Genomic DNA, 16,777 nt, shown 5'->3' on the forward strand with positions numbered 1-16,777 from the left:
GTTCAGATAATCATCGCCCCTCCAAATTAACATGCTCACCAGAACATTACCCCAAAGTCTAGACATCAGGTCCCGTACTCCAGTAGGACACCACCACTTATGTAGACAGTATGGAGTCCAAGAGCCTATGTTTCTGACAATCTGAGTGTTGCAGAAAGGAAAACAGAAAGCTCATTCAGTCCTTAACATGCCTCAGATGACACTAAGGGCTCTCAGGCTCACGACTGACTTCAAGTGAGAGTTCTTCAGTAATCATGATGCTGCTAATACATTTCTCTTCTCGTCCCTCCCACCTCCCACACGCTCATGTCTCTCTTTGGAAATGCAAACCCTCCAGAACTGAGTAGCTTATTTGCTAAGGAATCAGTCAAAATACTTTGAAAGGCATGCAGTTAAAAGTCATCTTGGTTAGCAGAAACAACATAAAAGTAGTCTTGGAATTTACTTCTCGTGCTAACAAACAGTACAGGACATACACAGGGCAGGTCTACACTACACAAGTAAGTCAATTGTAAATACACTGTTCTAGTCATGGCAATTGTGTAGCTAGAATCGTCTTATATGCAATTGACTTACGTGGTCATCTTCACAGGCGATGTCGATGGGAGAAACTGTCCCATCAATCTCCTTTACTCCTTGTGATATTGAGGAGTGCAGGAATCAACTGCCAGCCCCAGACAGCTCAATTTTGTGCATCTCTACCAGATGCATGAAATCAAACTCCAGAAGATCGACCCTGACAAGTTCAATCTTCCACGTAGTCTAGATGTGCCCACAGACAGCCACAGAGGGCAAGAACTGCTAAAGGCAAATAGTATTGTTGCTTGATTTTATTAAAAATGCTGTCAGGATGTTTAGAGGTACCATGAACATCAGATTCACTGTGTGTCCACTTACAGCTTAACTGGTACATTACATTCCAAGTCCAGCTCTGTGGAAATTTAAAAGTCTAAGTTGACTTTCAATACCTAACCATTGAAAGAAGTCGATGCTGTTTAAATGCACAGAGTAAAAGGTTTCCTTAATTAGCAGATGCCTCCATGACCCATTAGACAAATGGAAATCTAGCAACCATGGTAACCTCCTCCAGACAAGCAGCATATTTGTGACATGAATGGGCCTTAATGTACAAGCCATCACAGCTAGTGTCTTCCAGATTCACCTACCTTTGAAAATCACACGTATCTCTCTGTACTTTACAACAATTATTGCTGTGCTCAGAGCCCCGTACACCTACATAAGCCACCTATGATCCTGGTATGCTCCAGTTAACAGTTAAACTCATGTACTTGGGGACAATGATTGGTTCCTAAGATAGGAACTGATCTGCCAGCAGTGAAATGCTCAGGAAGACAAAGCAAGGTAAGAAGAAGCTGTGTGTCGGTGAATTGACAAACGCAAAATGGTACCGAAAGTGTTCTCAACACTTAGGGTCGCTTCCAGGTGGTGTAAACTGGTGTAGCTCCATCAAAGTCAAATGCTGATTTATACCATTTCTGCACTTTAATTCCTTAAAACTAAATACCAACTCCATGGATATCAATGGCAAAGCTCCCCTTGAGCTCCATCTAGGATTTGGCCCTGTACAATTTGTGATGGATGAAGATGAAAAGCCTTAGGAGCTCGGTATGGTTTGGGTAAACAGCCCTAAACAAGGAAGCTTTGTTCAATATATCCACATGTATATAGTCTTCTCTAGGACCCAACTGGAATCAGACTGGAAAATTCCTGCTGCAGCCCTGACTTGAATCTCCTGCAAGTTTCCAAATCATCAGATGGGATTTTGGTGCATTCCCCCAGTGAAAGCCAGGCAGTTAATCCCTCCCAGCCCCCATGCAGGGGCATGAGAATTTCCCGCCCCCCCCACCCCATGCACTCTATTCTCCATTGTTGGGGTCAAGAGGAAATAGCACCAACAAAGTGCAAATGGTAATGTATAAAGTTGGTTTTGTTGACCTTTCCATTAGACCTGTAAGAGCAAGAAAGCTGATGCCGTGGCAGCCCCTGTTTGTGCTCTTTGGCCCCAACAGCAGCATGTGGGCGGGGATGTAACCAAGAGGGGGTGAAAATGCCATTGAATCAATGCTGCTTTTAATAAAGAAGCTTCTGCCCCACCCATCAGAACAGAAGTAAGTGAATCTAGTTAGCAAATATGTGGCAGATTATCTAGACCTCCACCACTTTGCCCTCCAGATGTGAACAGTATTTCCTCCAACTGTTTAAAGAGGACACAAATATTATTGCATGGAGATGAAGAGAAGGGAGAGCAGTCAAGAAAAGAAATCAATAGATCAACCTTTTACTTTTCTGTCTGACTGCAAAAAGTGCGACTCCATGATGATTCAAACCCCCTAGAAGAGCACTTGGCCTCAGATCATATCCACAGGGAACAGCAATGCAATTGGTCTGTCTTGTGTCTTGCCACATGTAATCATCCACAAGGCTCTGCGTCAAAGAGTGGTTGTTTTTCGATCTCTGCTGGGCTGGCTTGGTTGTGTTACAGCAAAAACAAACAAAAAAAAACTCCCACTCCCAGCACATCACGCATCCATCTGATGCATTTTTATTTTCTTAGTCACTTTTATCCCATGCTCTAGAGCAGTGGTTCCCAACCTTTTCAGCAACCTGGCACACTTCAAACAATTCCATGGCACACCCACCTTGTTCATCTCATAAACGTCGCTCCTCCCCACTAGCCTGTGGAGCTGGGGTGTGGTTTATAAACCACATCCCAATTCCAACAGGCTCAGCCCTTCCTCCTCCCTTCCCACAGCAAAGAGGGTGTGGGGGACAGGCTCTCCACCAGCACATTCAGACCAGGAAGCAGCATTTTAGCTGCCTCCTGGCATGAACAGGCTCCTGCTGGATCAGCATTTCCCCTCGCAGTGGCTCTGCAAAGAGCCACCCTGGGTGGAAATTGACTAGCTTGCATCAGCTGGGACTCAGGCAGCCTTGCTGCTTGAGCCCTAGATGGCAAAAGGTCATCAATTTCCCTCCATGGTGGCTCTGCAAAGAGCCACAGCAAGGGGAAACTGATGAAATTTCATGCCACACTTGAACAGTTCTCATGGCACACCAGCGTGCTGCGGCACACTGGTTGAAACCACTGCACCAGAGAAGAAGAAAGCAAAGCACTTTGAAGGGCTGATTTTCTGTCTACATAGATAGAGGAATATGCCCACTGAGGCTTGCAGCAAGGTCCCATCTCTTGCCTTGCCACAGTCAAATGTGAGATAAAAGCTGAAAACAGGAGCCACAGAAAAGAAATTGTGCTTGAACAAAGTATGGGAGTAAGTGTTTCATGTGTAGATACAATTCTGCTAACTGTACATGCAAACTAGGCATGTAATTACACACAGCTATTGTCCCACATGACTCTGGAAATCTGGCCTTGACCAGCGTCACCAATTAACAGTGCATTTAGGCATCGTGCTCTCCTGCTTGGTGACTCCGATGCAATGGTGATGGGGTTCTGATAAAAATGTTAATGGTGCAGAAAAAAATTACGAGCACAAGTTATTTATGAACTTCAAAAGGTCTGGGGCTCCGTTTACGTTCAGATGAACAATAAAAGTGTGGCTTCTCTGAGTTTCTGGGCTGGAAATCTTGAAAGAATATGAAAGAAACTGATGAAATTCCACCTAAAAACATTGCTCTTTACAGCCCATATTAACTTATGGTTCTCTCCACTGCTCATTTGAGCTGATTCCTGTTATTTGGGCCCTTTGTCTCCCAGAACCACAGCAGTATACCACAACCCAAAGCTGTTTTGTGCGGCCCCAGAATGGAGCAGAGGGTCAAAAACCATTATCGGACCTCTGTGCCCCCACTATGCCGGGTAGCTCTTCCAGCCTATGCCGTGGCTGAGCCTGGGCTGCAGCTTCACTACAAATGGGGGAGGGGGAACTTCCAGCCTGTTGTGCAGCCTCCATACAAAGTACTCTGCTTCAGGAAGCTGGGTAATCTGTCACTGAAACAGATGCTCATGTGATTTTCCCAGCTGCAACAGCAGGATAAAAGTGAGTCACACTCCAGGGTGACCCATCACATAATACAAGTTGAAACTCTCTCATCCGGCAACATCCCTCCTCTGGCAGGACTATGGATATTGCTGGACCAGAGAGCACCCTGACCAGAGAGCTTCATATGTGCAGGGTGGAGTGGAGCCCTGCTGGTGACAGGGAGCCACCCCCTGGCAGCAGGAGTTAGGGAGCCCACTGTGGGGAACCCAGCCCACCAGAAGCCCAGCCAGGAGCCCTGGAGAGGGGTGCCAGTGGGGAAACTGGCTGTAGCCTGGAGCCTTGCCAACAGCCCTGCAGCTGTGGGGACCCTGGCCCCACCTGGTGGAGCTCCAACATCCCCATGGTGGGGAGCTGGCTTGGGCACGGAGCCCTGCCAATGGCCCCACAGCCACAGGGACACCAGCCCCAGCTGGAAAAGCCTGGCAGCCCCAGGGAAGGGACCCCACCTGGAACAGGGACCCGAGCTGGTGCAGGGAGCCCCATCAGCAGCTCCGCATCCATTGGGACTCTGGCCGGGGAAGTGCTGTGGTGGGGAGTCCTGCTGGCAGCCCTGCAGCAGCAGGGAACCTGGCTAGGGCTGGTGAGCCCTGCAGCCCTGTGGGGGAGCCTCGCAGGTGTGGTGCCCCACTCAGCAGCCTGAGGGCCTGACTTCCCCTCGTCCACAAAATCCCCTCATTTGGGACCACTCAGGTCCCAAGGATGGCAGACAAGGGAGGTACAACTTGCATCACGCTCTGCCTATCACATTTCAGAACAACGCGTTCTGCCATACTCTTTTAGGCCCTGGCCTTGCAAAACCATTCACATGCATGTGACTCCTTGCAGAGTATAATGCTAAGGCCTTATACATCAGCTTTTGTGGGAATGGGGCCTTAGATCTTCCCTCAGTTTATTTATTCACAGCCACAACTCATGAATCAATGTGCCATGCAGCCAAGGGAAGGGTCTAGAAACACCAAAGAAAATTCCTTACCCTGTGAAAACAAGACACAGCAGGGTACAGATCAGAATCAGCACCTGATTGAACATGGCCGATTGCGTCCTCTGAATAGCTCGGTGCAAGTCGTTCTGGAAAAAGGAGAAGTCTCACTTGACGGACAACTAGGAGAAACCATTGGATGCAAACACCCCCCTCCCTCGTGTTATACCCATGCAACATGGCTGAGTTCCACAGGGTTGCGCAGGAAGCGAGTCAGGCAGGAATCTGTGCCTCTTACAAACTATTGCATGCATGTCTGCAAAAAGTAAGTATTGGCCTATTTCTCTCCTGTTGTAACATTGCAAGTTCTTCAGGGCAGGGTTTGTCTACTACCAGGGTAAGCAAACTTCTTATGTCAGGCCCTCTGTTTTTCCATGCAATTAACAGGCTCCCTCCCCTTCCAAACCTGACTAATGTAATCCAAACTGATGGAAATTTCAGTTATGCTCATAAGACTAAAAACCCCTTTTGGCAGGGGTGAGAAAATAAGTCTGTAGAATGTAAAAAGTAGATTAGTTAGTATATAAATGTGAATACACAGACATACAAAGAGTTGCATATTTCAACATGTTTAATGAGCTGGATGAGCCTGAGACCCCACAGCCGATTGTGCTGCACCCCGCTTAGGAAATTTCATGCCCCCACAAGGGAGCCGTTCCTGCACTTTGCACTCCCCTAGTCTACTGGTCTGTGTTTGTACAATGCCTGGCACAGAAGGCCACATCCTTGGTTGGCCCTTATGCGCAGCCATAACAAACACAAGTGAAATGAACACAGATCTAATAAATAATGATGCACAGATTACGCCCCATGGCTAAGAGCCAGCTTCCAAGTACTGATCAGCCTGTGATTCAGAAGCATTCTGTGAACCCAGAATTCATCTTTAGTTCTCATGGGCAGAGCTTTCAGAAGGTCAGATCTGCAATGTCAGTGCCCATTTGGGGACCTAGGTGAGAGTCGTGGTCAGAAAACCCCCTAAATCTGGCACTAGAGGTCACAATGGAAGCTGCTGCATGCCAGGATCTTTTAAACATTTGGCCTCAGTTGCGAGTCTTGGGCACTTGAAAATCTGGCTGCTTCTTGATGTAGAGGTGGAAACTGCAGAGCATTGAGACACTCTCCACAGACCCAGCATAGTTAAGGACATCTGCCATTTCTAGTTTCTCTCTCTCAATATTAGTGTCAAATAAATAAGCAGAGATCAGTGGTAAGGAGAATGCTAGGCTCCTCTTCCGGCTATAGGGGAAGGGAGTGGGTGAGCTTTGGCTACTCACTATCATGTTTTCCAGGGCGTACTTGGCCAGCCAGCAGTTCAGAAAAACAGGAATAAACAAATTCCGCAAAGGGGACCAGAATATCTAGAAGACAATAATTATTTGCAGGCTCACTTTAAAAACATGCACACAGTCAAGGCACCTTTATTTAGTAAGTTATAAATAGGTAGTCAAGTATTATTCCTAAGAATCTGACATCCAAAGTTTTGGCAGAGGAATACATGAAAATAATTGGCCTCTAAAGAGTACAAAAACTGTCTGCTGCAAAGTTAAGTACTACTTTTCAAGGGAACTACATTGATTTACATCAGTTCAAGTTCCAGTCCTTAGAAAAGAGCTCTCTTCATCCTCCCCAACTCTATGTAGCTTAGACAATACGAGCCAACCACATGGCTATAATTCAGCACCACTGCAATCTAGGTTAGATGAAAACCTCTGAGACCTATCTATGCTACCTCCTCCAAATTTGCTGCCACTGGTGGAGCTGAACAATGGTTACAAAGTTTGCCCCTAAACTTGCAGTGAGCTCTATAACGGTACAGGGGTCAAGATTATATCTGCCAACATCTGAGTAGATCACAATCAAGTCAGATAGATTGTATCCCATTCAATCCTAGAGTTACGCAAAATGTTCACAACCTATCACGGAACCACAAGAAATGAAACCAGCCTTGGGTTCTGACATGAGCTTGAAACCAACGGACTGTCATAAAAAAGCAGTGGTTTGTGTATTGATCTTGTAAATTTTAGGATCGTGAGTTCAAGCCTCAAGGGAGCTGTTTAAAGGTCTGAGGTAAAGAAAAAAATATCTGGCAGAGGTGGTGATATAGGTCCTGCTGTGAATGTGGGATACCTGGGCATGATGACCTCTCAATGTTCCCTTCCAGCTCTATGAGATAGGTGGGTATCTCTCAACTAACCATAAAGCTGGGAAATGAAAATGAATTTTTTCCACACAAAGTCATCTGTTATTGGAAAAAATGGTATGTGGGAGGAGGAAGATGTTAACCAGCTCTTAACATTTCCTGTTGTTGGACATATGGCCATTCATCATAATTTCATAATGAAAATCTTGTAACATGGCATTTACTGAAACGTGATTGATTTAAAATTGTCAAGGGCAAAACACTTACTGTGATGATAAAGGGCACTGTATTGATCATTTCAAGGATGAATGAAATACGAAAAATCTGCTCCCAGATGTTTCCCTGCAGAACGGGGGAAAAAAACTGAATTAAATAACCACAGGAGAATACTGAAAATGACAATTCAGAAGGTTCCAATCTAGGCCATTTCCAGCTATTATGATGCTGCAGCAGCCAGAATGACGCAGGGTGTTTCACAACAGGCAGACGCGGCCCTGGTTCTTCCCCCAAAGAATTTATAACTGTGATGGGCAACTTGTAGCCTATGAGGCCTGTGCACCCCCGCCTGCCCCCGTCCTTCAGGCACCTCTCATGCTCCATCCCCACTCTTCCTCCTCCCTCCAAGAACTTGAATCACTTTGTGGCATTCAAGCTCGTGCCGGGAGACATAGGAATATGGACAGAGAGCGTATTAGCAGATTTATGGCCCTCCAAACAGTAGAAGTGTGGGGCTTCAGCGCCTCAGTGTGTGTGATACATGGGGAAAGCAGGCAGAGAGGGGCTGTGCAGGCCACAGGTGGAACCCCAGTGGGTAGCAGGTCGCCCTGTGTTGCCAATCATCACTGGGATGAAGGAGGGCCACTCATGCAGCTCACTCTCTAGTCCCGTTGCCCACCGCTGACTTCCGATGTACATTTCAGACCAGACATGAGGCCCAAGTGGGATGAACAGCAGGAGGGGGGTGAGGTGTTGGATTGTTTCTGAATGAAGTTTAGTTTATGATACAGGCAGCAAAGACCATTAGCCTAGCACCTTCTGGAAGCAGGACAGGGTCAGAGTCCACCAGAAGCCTGTCAGCACTTACACAATCGTCATCACAGAACTGAGACGATAAAGACGATCAGGAGAACAGAGGCCCTGTGCTCTAGCCTTTCACCTTCGATGCAGCAGAGGCCTCTGGAGGCCCAGGGAGCTGTTTTGCTTTCAAGAACCATTCTCCCAGCTTCCTGACTGTTCCAGGGAAACTAGATCTTTGCCTCGGATGCCCTCTGGGTTGGGCTAACCCTTGAAAAAGAAGTGGAGACGTCTATTTACAACAGAGGCCCGTTCTGAGGAACAACTGTATCCTTCTGAATACCTGGCATTGAACTCTCAACTGCGAGGACCCGGTTGTGAACAGCCAAGCTTTCCTGGGACTCCTAATTGATCTGCTTTAGAGATGTTTCAGATTCTCTTTGAGAAGGAATAGAACAAGAGCACTTCCAGGGTTCTTCCAGGCTGGCCGTTATACTGATATCTCTTTGGTTTCCCCTATTCTGAAACAGTCTGTGGTTTTTGTGTGGTTCCTTCTTTCAGGTGAACCAATGGAGGGCTTAGGTAAGACAGGAAATACAATGGGAGTCAGGGAAAACTCCTTTTCTGCCCAGTTACTGCAATATATTTACTTGAACTTGAAATACCTCAGTGAAAGATAAGGAAGAAAAGACAAGTCCTCCATCACGGATGGACTATTCCTATTATTACCTAAAAAATAAATGTGTTAGTCTTTGAGGTGCTACAGGACTGTTTGTTTTTTATTCCCACAATAACGATGAGAAGAGAATTTCTAGGCCTTATTCCCTCTTATCTCGTTTACATACTATAAAGTGGTCACAAAACATGACCCAAAAAATCAGTGTCTTGCTCCTGCTTTGTATATTTGAAAGTGACTGCACAACAGGCCAGCAATGGGGAATCAGGCCTTCCCTGGCCCTCTCTCTGCAGACAGCTTGCTGAGCCTTCCCACCAGACAGCCACAAGACTGTAGAACCACGTGATAAAAGCAATGGTACTTTAGGAATCAGCTGATTTGCCAATGAGTGTGATGATGAGATAGGGCACCCAATGTTTTGCAAATCTTATTGACAAACCTGATGGAGTTCCTTCAAAAGGACACATGGCTGAAAAGACCAGCGCTGGTACACTCAGCTACACACAGCACCACTAAGCTTTGTGGACACACATCACTGGCTAGAAAGAAAAAAAATGAGAAATGCTCCAAAGGATTCTGAGATGACATGTATTGAGGCCTGCTTTCTCTGAAGATAAAAGGAACCAGAGTGACAGGCCAGGTAGAAGTCCTCTTTTCCTACACAAAACTAAGCAAAAAATGGTCCCCAGGCTGTCCCCAACCCTGAGCTGATAGGAGAACCCCAATGAGTAACAAGGTATTTCTACCTCCACGGCTTCTAAGCTGAGGCGGCCACAGAAGATGGCCCTTATGAGACAGTATGAAACCAAACAACTCTACCACTGCACACACACGAAGGTTGCACACAAAGTGATGGTGGGGGGGGGGGGGAGAGAAAGGAAGAATGAAGTTCTGTCAACAAAATGAAATGAAAATCCACACTATTTGAAAGATGCCCCTTTTGTGCTCTGTCAGAGGCTCCTCTGTGGGAAAGCCGAGTGAATGATACAAAACGTAATCCATCTGCCAGGGCCATAATGAGAATAGTGGTGAAGAGCTATACCCAGGCACAGAAAACTGGCCCAAAGGGTTTTCAGGCATCTGACAGAAGGGAGATAAAATAGCTCTTATGAATCTAACAGCTCTGTGCTTTAAAAAAAAAAAAACAAAAAAAAAAACGGGAATTTACAGGCATTGGTGCATTCAGCCTGTCTTCTGAAGGCAAGGAAGTTGAAGATTAACATCGCAGCTGAGCCCCTGTCACAGGCCAGCTGGCCCTTGAAGGGGAGCTGGAAGCAGTTTTGCTTTTGAGGGCTCAGCTATACATCTTCTGCTGATCCTGACTGGCTGGGATCAGGTGGCTGTTTGGTCCTTAGATGCGGCTGGGGAAGGAGCCAGGTGATTTCCACACAGGTCTGAGGGAGCTCAGCTGGAGAGACAGCTGAAGGACAAAAGCTGCCTCCAGGATCTAGCCCTGAAGGGAGAGGGATACAGGAGAGAAGGAGACTCCTGAAAAAGGCCCCTCCCCAGGCAGGAGGTGGACAGGCAGACTAGGGGCTGAGCCTGTGGGGTGGAGGCCAAAGGGTCAGCACTTTCTGAGACAGCACACAGGAGGGTGGAAGGCCCTTTCACTTCCTTTGCTGAGTCCCTTTCCAGGGCTGTGCGGGACGGCTGCCTGATGAAGTCACCCTGAGGGAAGGAAGACTGTACACCACAGGGTGCTATGGGAGCAGGTTCTTCCATCGAGATCCACTTCTTCCCCTCTCTTCCACTCATTGGCGATAACAGGCTCTGCGGCGCAATGGATAGATAGCACTTTGGCTTTCTAGCTTGATGACAGATGGAGTCATTCCGGCTGTGGGTGCAAGTCCCACCAGAGCTGCACTTTATTTCACCGGGAGGGTAGTGAAGCACTGCAATGTGTTACCTAGAGAGGAGGTGGAATCTCCATCCCTGTCCTGCTTTGGGCAGTGGGCTGGACCTGATGACCTCCTGAGGTCTCTTCTGGTCCTAGGATTCTGTGGCATGCCCAGACTAGGGACTGTTGCAGGTAGGCTCCCCAGAAGCTGGCATGGAAGACAGGGATGGGTCACGCCATAGGTACCCTTTCTGTACACCCCCCCACTAGCTCTAGCATGGGCCACTGTTGCAGACATGTAGTCCACTGGGCGCTCACCCCACCCAACCCTATGAGGGGCAGAGCACTCTGGCCTGAAGCAAGCACAGGACTGAAGTCAGTGAGACACCTTGTGAGGTTAAAGTCAGTCACTTGCTTGCAGGCTTTTCTGGATCAAATCCACAACACTCAGCACCATAGAGGAGTGACCCCTATGGCAGGATTGAACAGCAAAGCTGCTTGGAGGTGCCCTGGGCAAATACTGCTAAAAGCATCTTTTTATTTGCTGCATAAAACAAATGGGCCTTCCCCCTCCCGTGCCTAGTGAAGAGTGTTTGTTTCAGTTCAGCGAGCTCAGTGAGGAGCGAGAGCCAGGGGACTTTCCTGTGCATTAGAGAAGAGATTCATGCTGCACAATTCTGATGAAGGTTTTTAACACTCTCATATTCCGAGGGCTCTTAAATCTGTGATTTGTTTGGCTTATGAAAAAAAAAAAAAAGACAGAGGCCATTTGCAAAATTGAGTCCAGGTTTGAATTTCAAATGCCTCCAGTAGAGCTGCATAGAGAGTGCTTGGAGAAAAGCAGCTGCTAGAGTGTGAGAGGGAATGAGAAAGGAAAGACCTGCTACTGATTTCAAGGAGTGTTTGATTGGGCCTTAAACTTTAAATCCATATCTGTATTACATGGAGAATTCTTACCTTGTAGCTGAGATAGATGAGAAGCATGGTCTCCAGGAAGCTGATTAAAGCTACGCTAACCTGAAAAAAAAAAAAAGCAAAAGCATATAAATTGCCTTGGGTTTGATGTGAAGCATCATTGAAGAGTTCTGAGGCTCTCCAGACACTCAGATGGTCTGGCCAACAAAACATTCCCACCTCGTTTACAAGCAACAACTAGGAGAGCTGCTAACCATGAAGGTTGTGATGCCCTTTGCTGAACCCCAAAGACAATACAGGAGTGGCACAAATTGGGGCTCACAATGGCAGATCCTCCGTTTCCACTTCACTCTTCTTTGTCAAAGTCTCAGCCTGCTCCAGACAGTTCTTGTATTGGCGCACTATGCTAGTGGGGGGCAGGGGGTAGTTATTTTAATTTAAAAATAAGAATTATGCTGACACACTGGCTAGCATGGAGGTGACTAAGGTACCTTATATTGATATAGCTTATTCCCTTTATATCCATATAACTGCATCCGCGCTGGGGCCTGTGCCATTTCAACCATACTGGAAGAGATAAAGCAGCGCCACTTTTGTGTTAGACAAATCCTTTGGCTGGAATCCTGGTCCCGCTGATGATGAGAAGAGTTTTACTGTTGACAGCCAACGTGGGGCCCAGGGCAAGTTGGGGGAGGGGCTGGTTCTGCACCCTGGAGGGGCAGGGCCAAGGGCATTCAGTGCTCAGCACCACCCAGACCACAGTGCTGGCCTCCCCACACCCTCCCTGACAGCGGCCCCCAGCCGAACTAGCACTGCCTCAGCATTTGAAAGTGACCCAGAATTTAGGCCACCGCCTCTTCCAAAGTAGCAGTGGCAACAGCTGGAGAACCACGCCCCTTTGAAATGCTGGGTTCAGAGGCAATCTCCTTTGCCCCCCAGCCTCACCTGCACCCTCTGGTGGCAGACCTCACTATTGAGTTTAACAGAGATGAGATTTCGAGAAAAAACATTTTTTTCATCCACGCAACAACTGCTTGAAAATCAATGACTCCTTCCCTCCCTGCCTCCACCTTGAGAACATTTAAAGTCAGAGATAAGAGAGGCTGGGGCAGTACTGCTGGAGCGGGAATGAACCGTGCACCCCTGAAACCTATTTGGCTCCACTGTAGGCCCCCATTAGGCCAGGAGAATAGAGCGGTGCGAAACTCACTCCATTGTATTGTCACAAACATTTGCATAAACAGACTTTTCTCTTTTCCATTTGCATTTGTAAGTTTCTCCTCGGATCCTTTACCCAGCCCCAGCATTAAAAAACAGCCTGTTTCCACTCCCCAGGGAAATCTGCGTCCTGTTTATCACCACAGAGAAACACTGACGACACAGAGCAAACCTTACACAAGGAAAATGCTGCATGACTTTTGTGAGATGATTGGGTGTCATTCTGTCACTTACTTGTATTGCCCATAATGGCATTTTTCTATCCACCCACAAGATTGGAGCCCTGTAAAGAAATTCAAAATGGTCCAAGTTGGAATCTATATTAAACAAATCATTCAGTGTTTTACCCACCATGTGCAATCCCAACATTTATTGATCTTTATCAAACTCATTATTACTATTCAAAAATGCAAAGTCTGCATCCAGATCTGAGTCTCCTCAAAGGCATGCCTCTTCATGTGTGCAGGCCCAGCTAATTCTGTCATTCCCCTTTGCAAAACTTCAGGAATAAAGCTGATGAGACCCTTACATATCCCAGACTGGGGCCCAGTACTTGAATCTGGGTTGAGTTTGAGGTTAATCTGAACCAACAAATAGATTCAGGTGAAAACCATTGAGGATTAAGGAGTTTGGGAGTGAGTTCTGGTTTTAAATGAATTGAATAATCCTTATAAATCTCAGAGACTCAGGGTGCAAGGGGAATCAAACTTGGAGAAGGCTCTTGACACTCCCAAAGCTGCAGGAGAGAATGTCTGGGGAACTACAATTAGACTCAGACACTGAAAACTCTACTTGCTCCAGTGGGAGAGAGAGAGAGAGAGAGAGGCCACCATGGGCCCAGGGGCAACGTAGGAGGGTGGCCAGGCTCCCCAGTCCCAGAAGGGGTGGGGCCAAGGTTGGAAGGGGAGGGGATTAGGATAGTCAGCCCTGCTCTGTCCCCCCCACACCCACATGCTCCCTCAGAGCTGCACACAGAGCAGCAGCACAGTGCTCCACTGAATTTTAAAGGGACCCAGATCTCCGGTCACCACCACTGCTACTTGGCTAGTGGTGGTGGCTGGAGGTCTGGTTTCCTTTGAAATGCTGGGCCCAGGGGCATCTGCCCCCATTGCCCACATCCTACCCCCATCAGTGGGCCTGTTTCCATTTGCTGGAACCATCAATTGTTCCCACTCCAGGACAACTTTGTTCGTTAGACTTGTTTAGCAGAAGCTGGACTGAATTTGAACGACAAACCTGCATATGAAACCTCTCACAGGCTACATGCAATAAAACGTCTGACCCTAGACAACGCAAACCCTTGTTTGAGGTCAAATTAATTTCCCATGCATATCCAGTCCTACCCTAGCAAGCAGGAGCGAGCGTGCGGAATCACATTAGAGCTTTGTTTCACAGATGACTGAGAATACCGTCTGCATGGGGAATTACTCATTTCCAAACGCGGGACAATGGGTGCTTTTCTAGCTGTGCATCTCAATCTCTCATATTCTCTCTCTCCCTTTGACAGCTGCATCACTCAGAACAACCTGTGGCTATGGGCAGTCACGAGTGTCAGAAGCATATATTACTGGGTTCCCCCACAAGCAGGGTTTAAGCACTAACAGCAACTTACCAATTTATTTCTGTAGATGACTGATTGAAGGTTGAGTAATTCTGCTTTTCGCATTCCCAGCTAAGACAAGAGAAATACAAACCAAGAGACTCAGAGGGGTGGCCGTGTTACTCTACAGTGTCACAAAAACAAGCAGTCCTGGAGCACCTTGGAGACTAACAATTTAATGTGTTAGGTAATGGGCTTTCATGGGTAAGAGCCACTTCATCAGATTTGGAGCAGATAATAAGTATCCACAGTTTATATAGCAGAGGGAAAGGGGGCAGGGAAGAAGCGGGAGGAGAAGAAGAAATAAAAGGCGAGGGGGAATCACCTGTTATTAGTTGGACCTGTGGAAGGAGTAAGATAAGTGGGATGGTGCCATTCCTGTGACTATCAAAGGTGGGGGAAATTGCCCATGTAACGTGTAAGATAATTGAGACTTCTCTTCAGTCCCACGTTAACTGTGTCAAACTTGCAAATGAATTCCAGTTCAGATGTCTCCCTCTGTAATCTTGTGGTAAAATCCTTTTGCAGGACAATGGCCACTTTCAGACCCTTTATTAAATGTCCAGGGAGGTTAAAGTGTTCCCCTACAGGTGTACGTGTACTCCAGTTCCTGATGTCTGATTTACGTCCACTCATCCTTTGGTGCAGAGACTGACCAGTCTGTCCAATGTCCATGGCAGAGGGGCATTGCTGGCACATGATGGCCTATATCACATTAGTGGCTGTGCAGGTGTATGAGCCCCTGATGGAATGGCTGATGTAGTTAAATCCAGCAATAGTGTCTGTAGTATACCTATGTGGACAGAATTGGCAACCAAACCAACCTGAGAGAGAGGGAGAGAAAGAGTGAGTACGAAGCAACAGACCAGCCCAAGGGGCCAGTGAGACCTAAAGATAGCCCAAGACACAACCAGACTTCTCACTTTGTGGAAGAGATGCAGGTTGATGCCAAAGCCATTATTCTGAACAAGGAGAAAATGTCTAGACGCTGCAGAAACCAGCCTGCCTGGCAATGTAGCTGTGACTTCTTCTGACATATGCAGCATGGCCGAATAATAACAGCAGCAGTTTGAGCTAACAGCCAGCTGGCTCCCAGCTAAAGCTGTAGAGAAGACGCATTCTTTCTCTCTGTAAGTGGTCTAGGTGACGCTTGATGGGGAGGTGAATCGTGCCCCTAGGCGTATGGGTTACAATACACTGCCCTACTTTGAAGGGATAGTGTGAGGCTAAGTACACTGAAGACTGAGGGATGCTTCAATTCTACTGGTGAGAGGGTACATGACATGGAACGACCATTGAAAAGCACTTAAAACAAACTTATTCCTGGAGCAAGTCCCATCTCAACCTGGCGTTTTCCAGTAAAAAAGCACCAAGTGTTAGAGTACATTGCAAACATACTTTCTGTGATTGGAACCCTGGATGTAGCAGGAGCTTGGCTCATTAACCAGCTAGGCTGTTCATTACTGTCAGACCATCAGCCTGCATTTGTAAAATGATAAACACTTGAATGTTAACCACTTTAAGACGCCTAAAAGTGTAAGACACTGGTGAGCCTGCCTGATTAAGTGCACTATTTCTAAGAATATTGTTCCTTTTATTATTCTAATGGGGACTTCAGAGATCAGCTAAAAATTAAAGTACAAGGTTGGATAGAATAACCTTATAAACGGGAGTCAGATATAAGTGCAAATAAGGTGCATTTCTTGGAACTGAAGTGCACAGCACAAACTCTATTTGACTTATTTAAAAGTTTTCCTGAAATTGAAACATATTGATTTTGACTCAGCTATCATTACAAAGGCGAGCAAGAGGTCCCAGAAGAGACAAGGGCCTGGAGGTTGGGGCACTCGCATAGTATCTGAAAGACCCACGTTCAAATCCCTCTCTACATGATTCAGACTAGGGAGATGAACCTTGGTTCTTTCAGTATCCTAGATGAGTTCTCTAACCACAGACTGTAGAGTCTGTTCTAATGAGCTATTTCAAAAGGTCTCATTTTTGTTCCAATGAGAAATGAAAACAAATTTCTAAACCTCTTTTTTTTGTTTTTTTGTTTGTTTTTTTGCAAAATGAAACATTGTTCTCCAGCCAGTCATAGAAAAAAATTTCCCAAATATTATTGTTTAGCAACACCATAGAAATTAATCAAGTATCTGTACCCTCCTGTGATGTGTTCATACCTCTGAATATAAAAGCCCTTAATCTCAAACTATACTAGGGGCTCAGGTCAGAAAGCACAATCAATCCATCTGCAAAGCAAATTATATCTAGAGAAACACCTAATCGAGACAGCAACTATCTGCCTCTACTCTCTACATCCAGTTGGTCATGCCTCATCCAAAACCAACCACCACCTTATTGGGACATTTCTCCCAT

At 46.6% G+C, this 16,777-nt stretch overlaps 1 protein-coding gene across 5 annotated transcripts in view; it reads right to left on the reverse strand.

The window, feature by feature from the left end:
• KCNT1 (potassium sodium-activated channel subfamily T member 1) overlaps window positions 1-16,777 on the reverse strand; it is a 200,829-nt gene that overhangs the window by 56,128 nt on the left and 127,924 nt on the right. For all 5 annotated transcript variants that reach the window (XM_075015825.1, XM_075015826.1, XM_075015824.1 and 2 more), the window contains 6 exons: window positions 14,414-14,473; window positions 13,036-13,084; window positions 11,626-11,685; window positions 7,409-7,483; window positions 6,276-6,359; window positions 4,996-5,090 (listed from right to left, as the gene is read on the reverse strand). In XM_075015825.1, the coding sequence (XP_074871926.1) occupies window positions 4,996-5,090; window positions 6,276-6,359; window positions 7,409-7,483; window positions 11,626-11,685; window positions 13,036-13,084; window positions 14,414-14,473 (423 nt within the window). The remainder of the gene's footprint in view (window positions 1-4,995; window positions 5,091-6,275; window positions 6,360-7,408; window positions 7,484-11,625; window positions 11,686-13,035; window positions 13,085-14,413; window positions 14,474-16,777) is intronic.

This window comes from Carettochelys insculpta, chromosome 21 (genome assembly GCF_033958435.1).
Source record: "Carettochelys insculpta isolate YL-2023 chromosome 21, ASM3395843v1, whole genome shotgun sequence".
Taxonomy (NCBI): Eukaryota; Metazoa; Chordata; order Testudines; family Carettochelyidae; genus Carettochelys; species Carettochelys insculpta.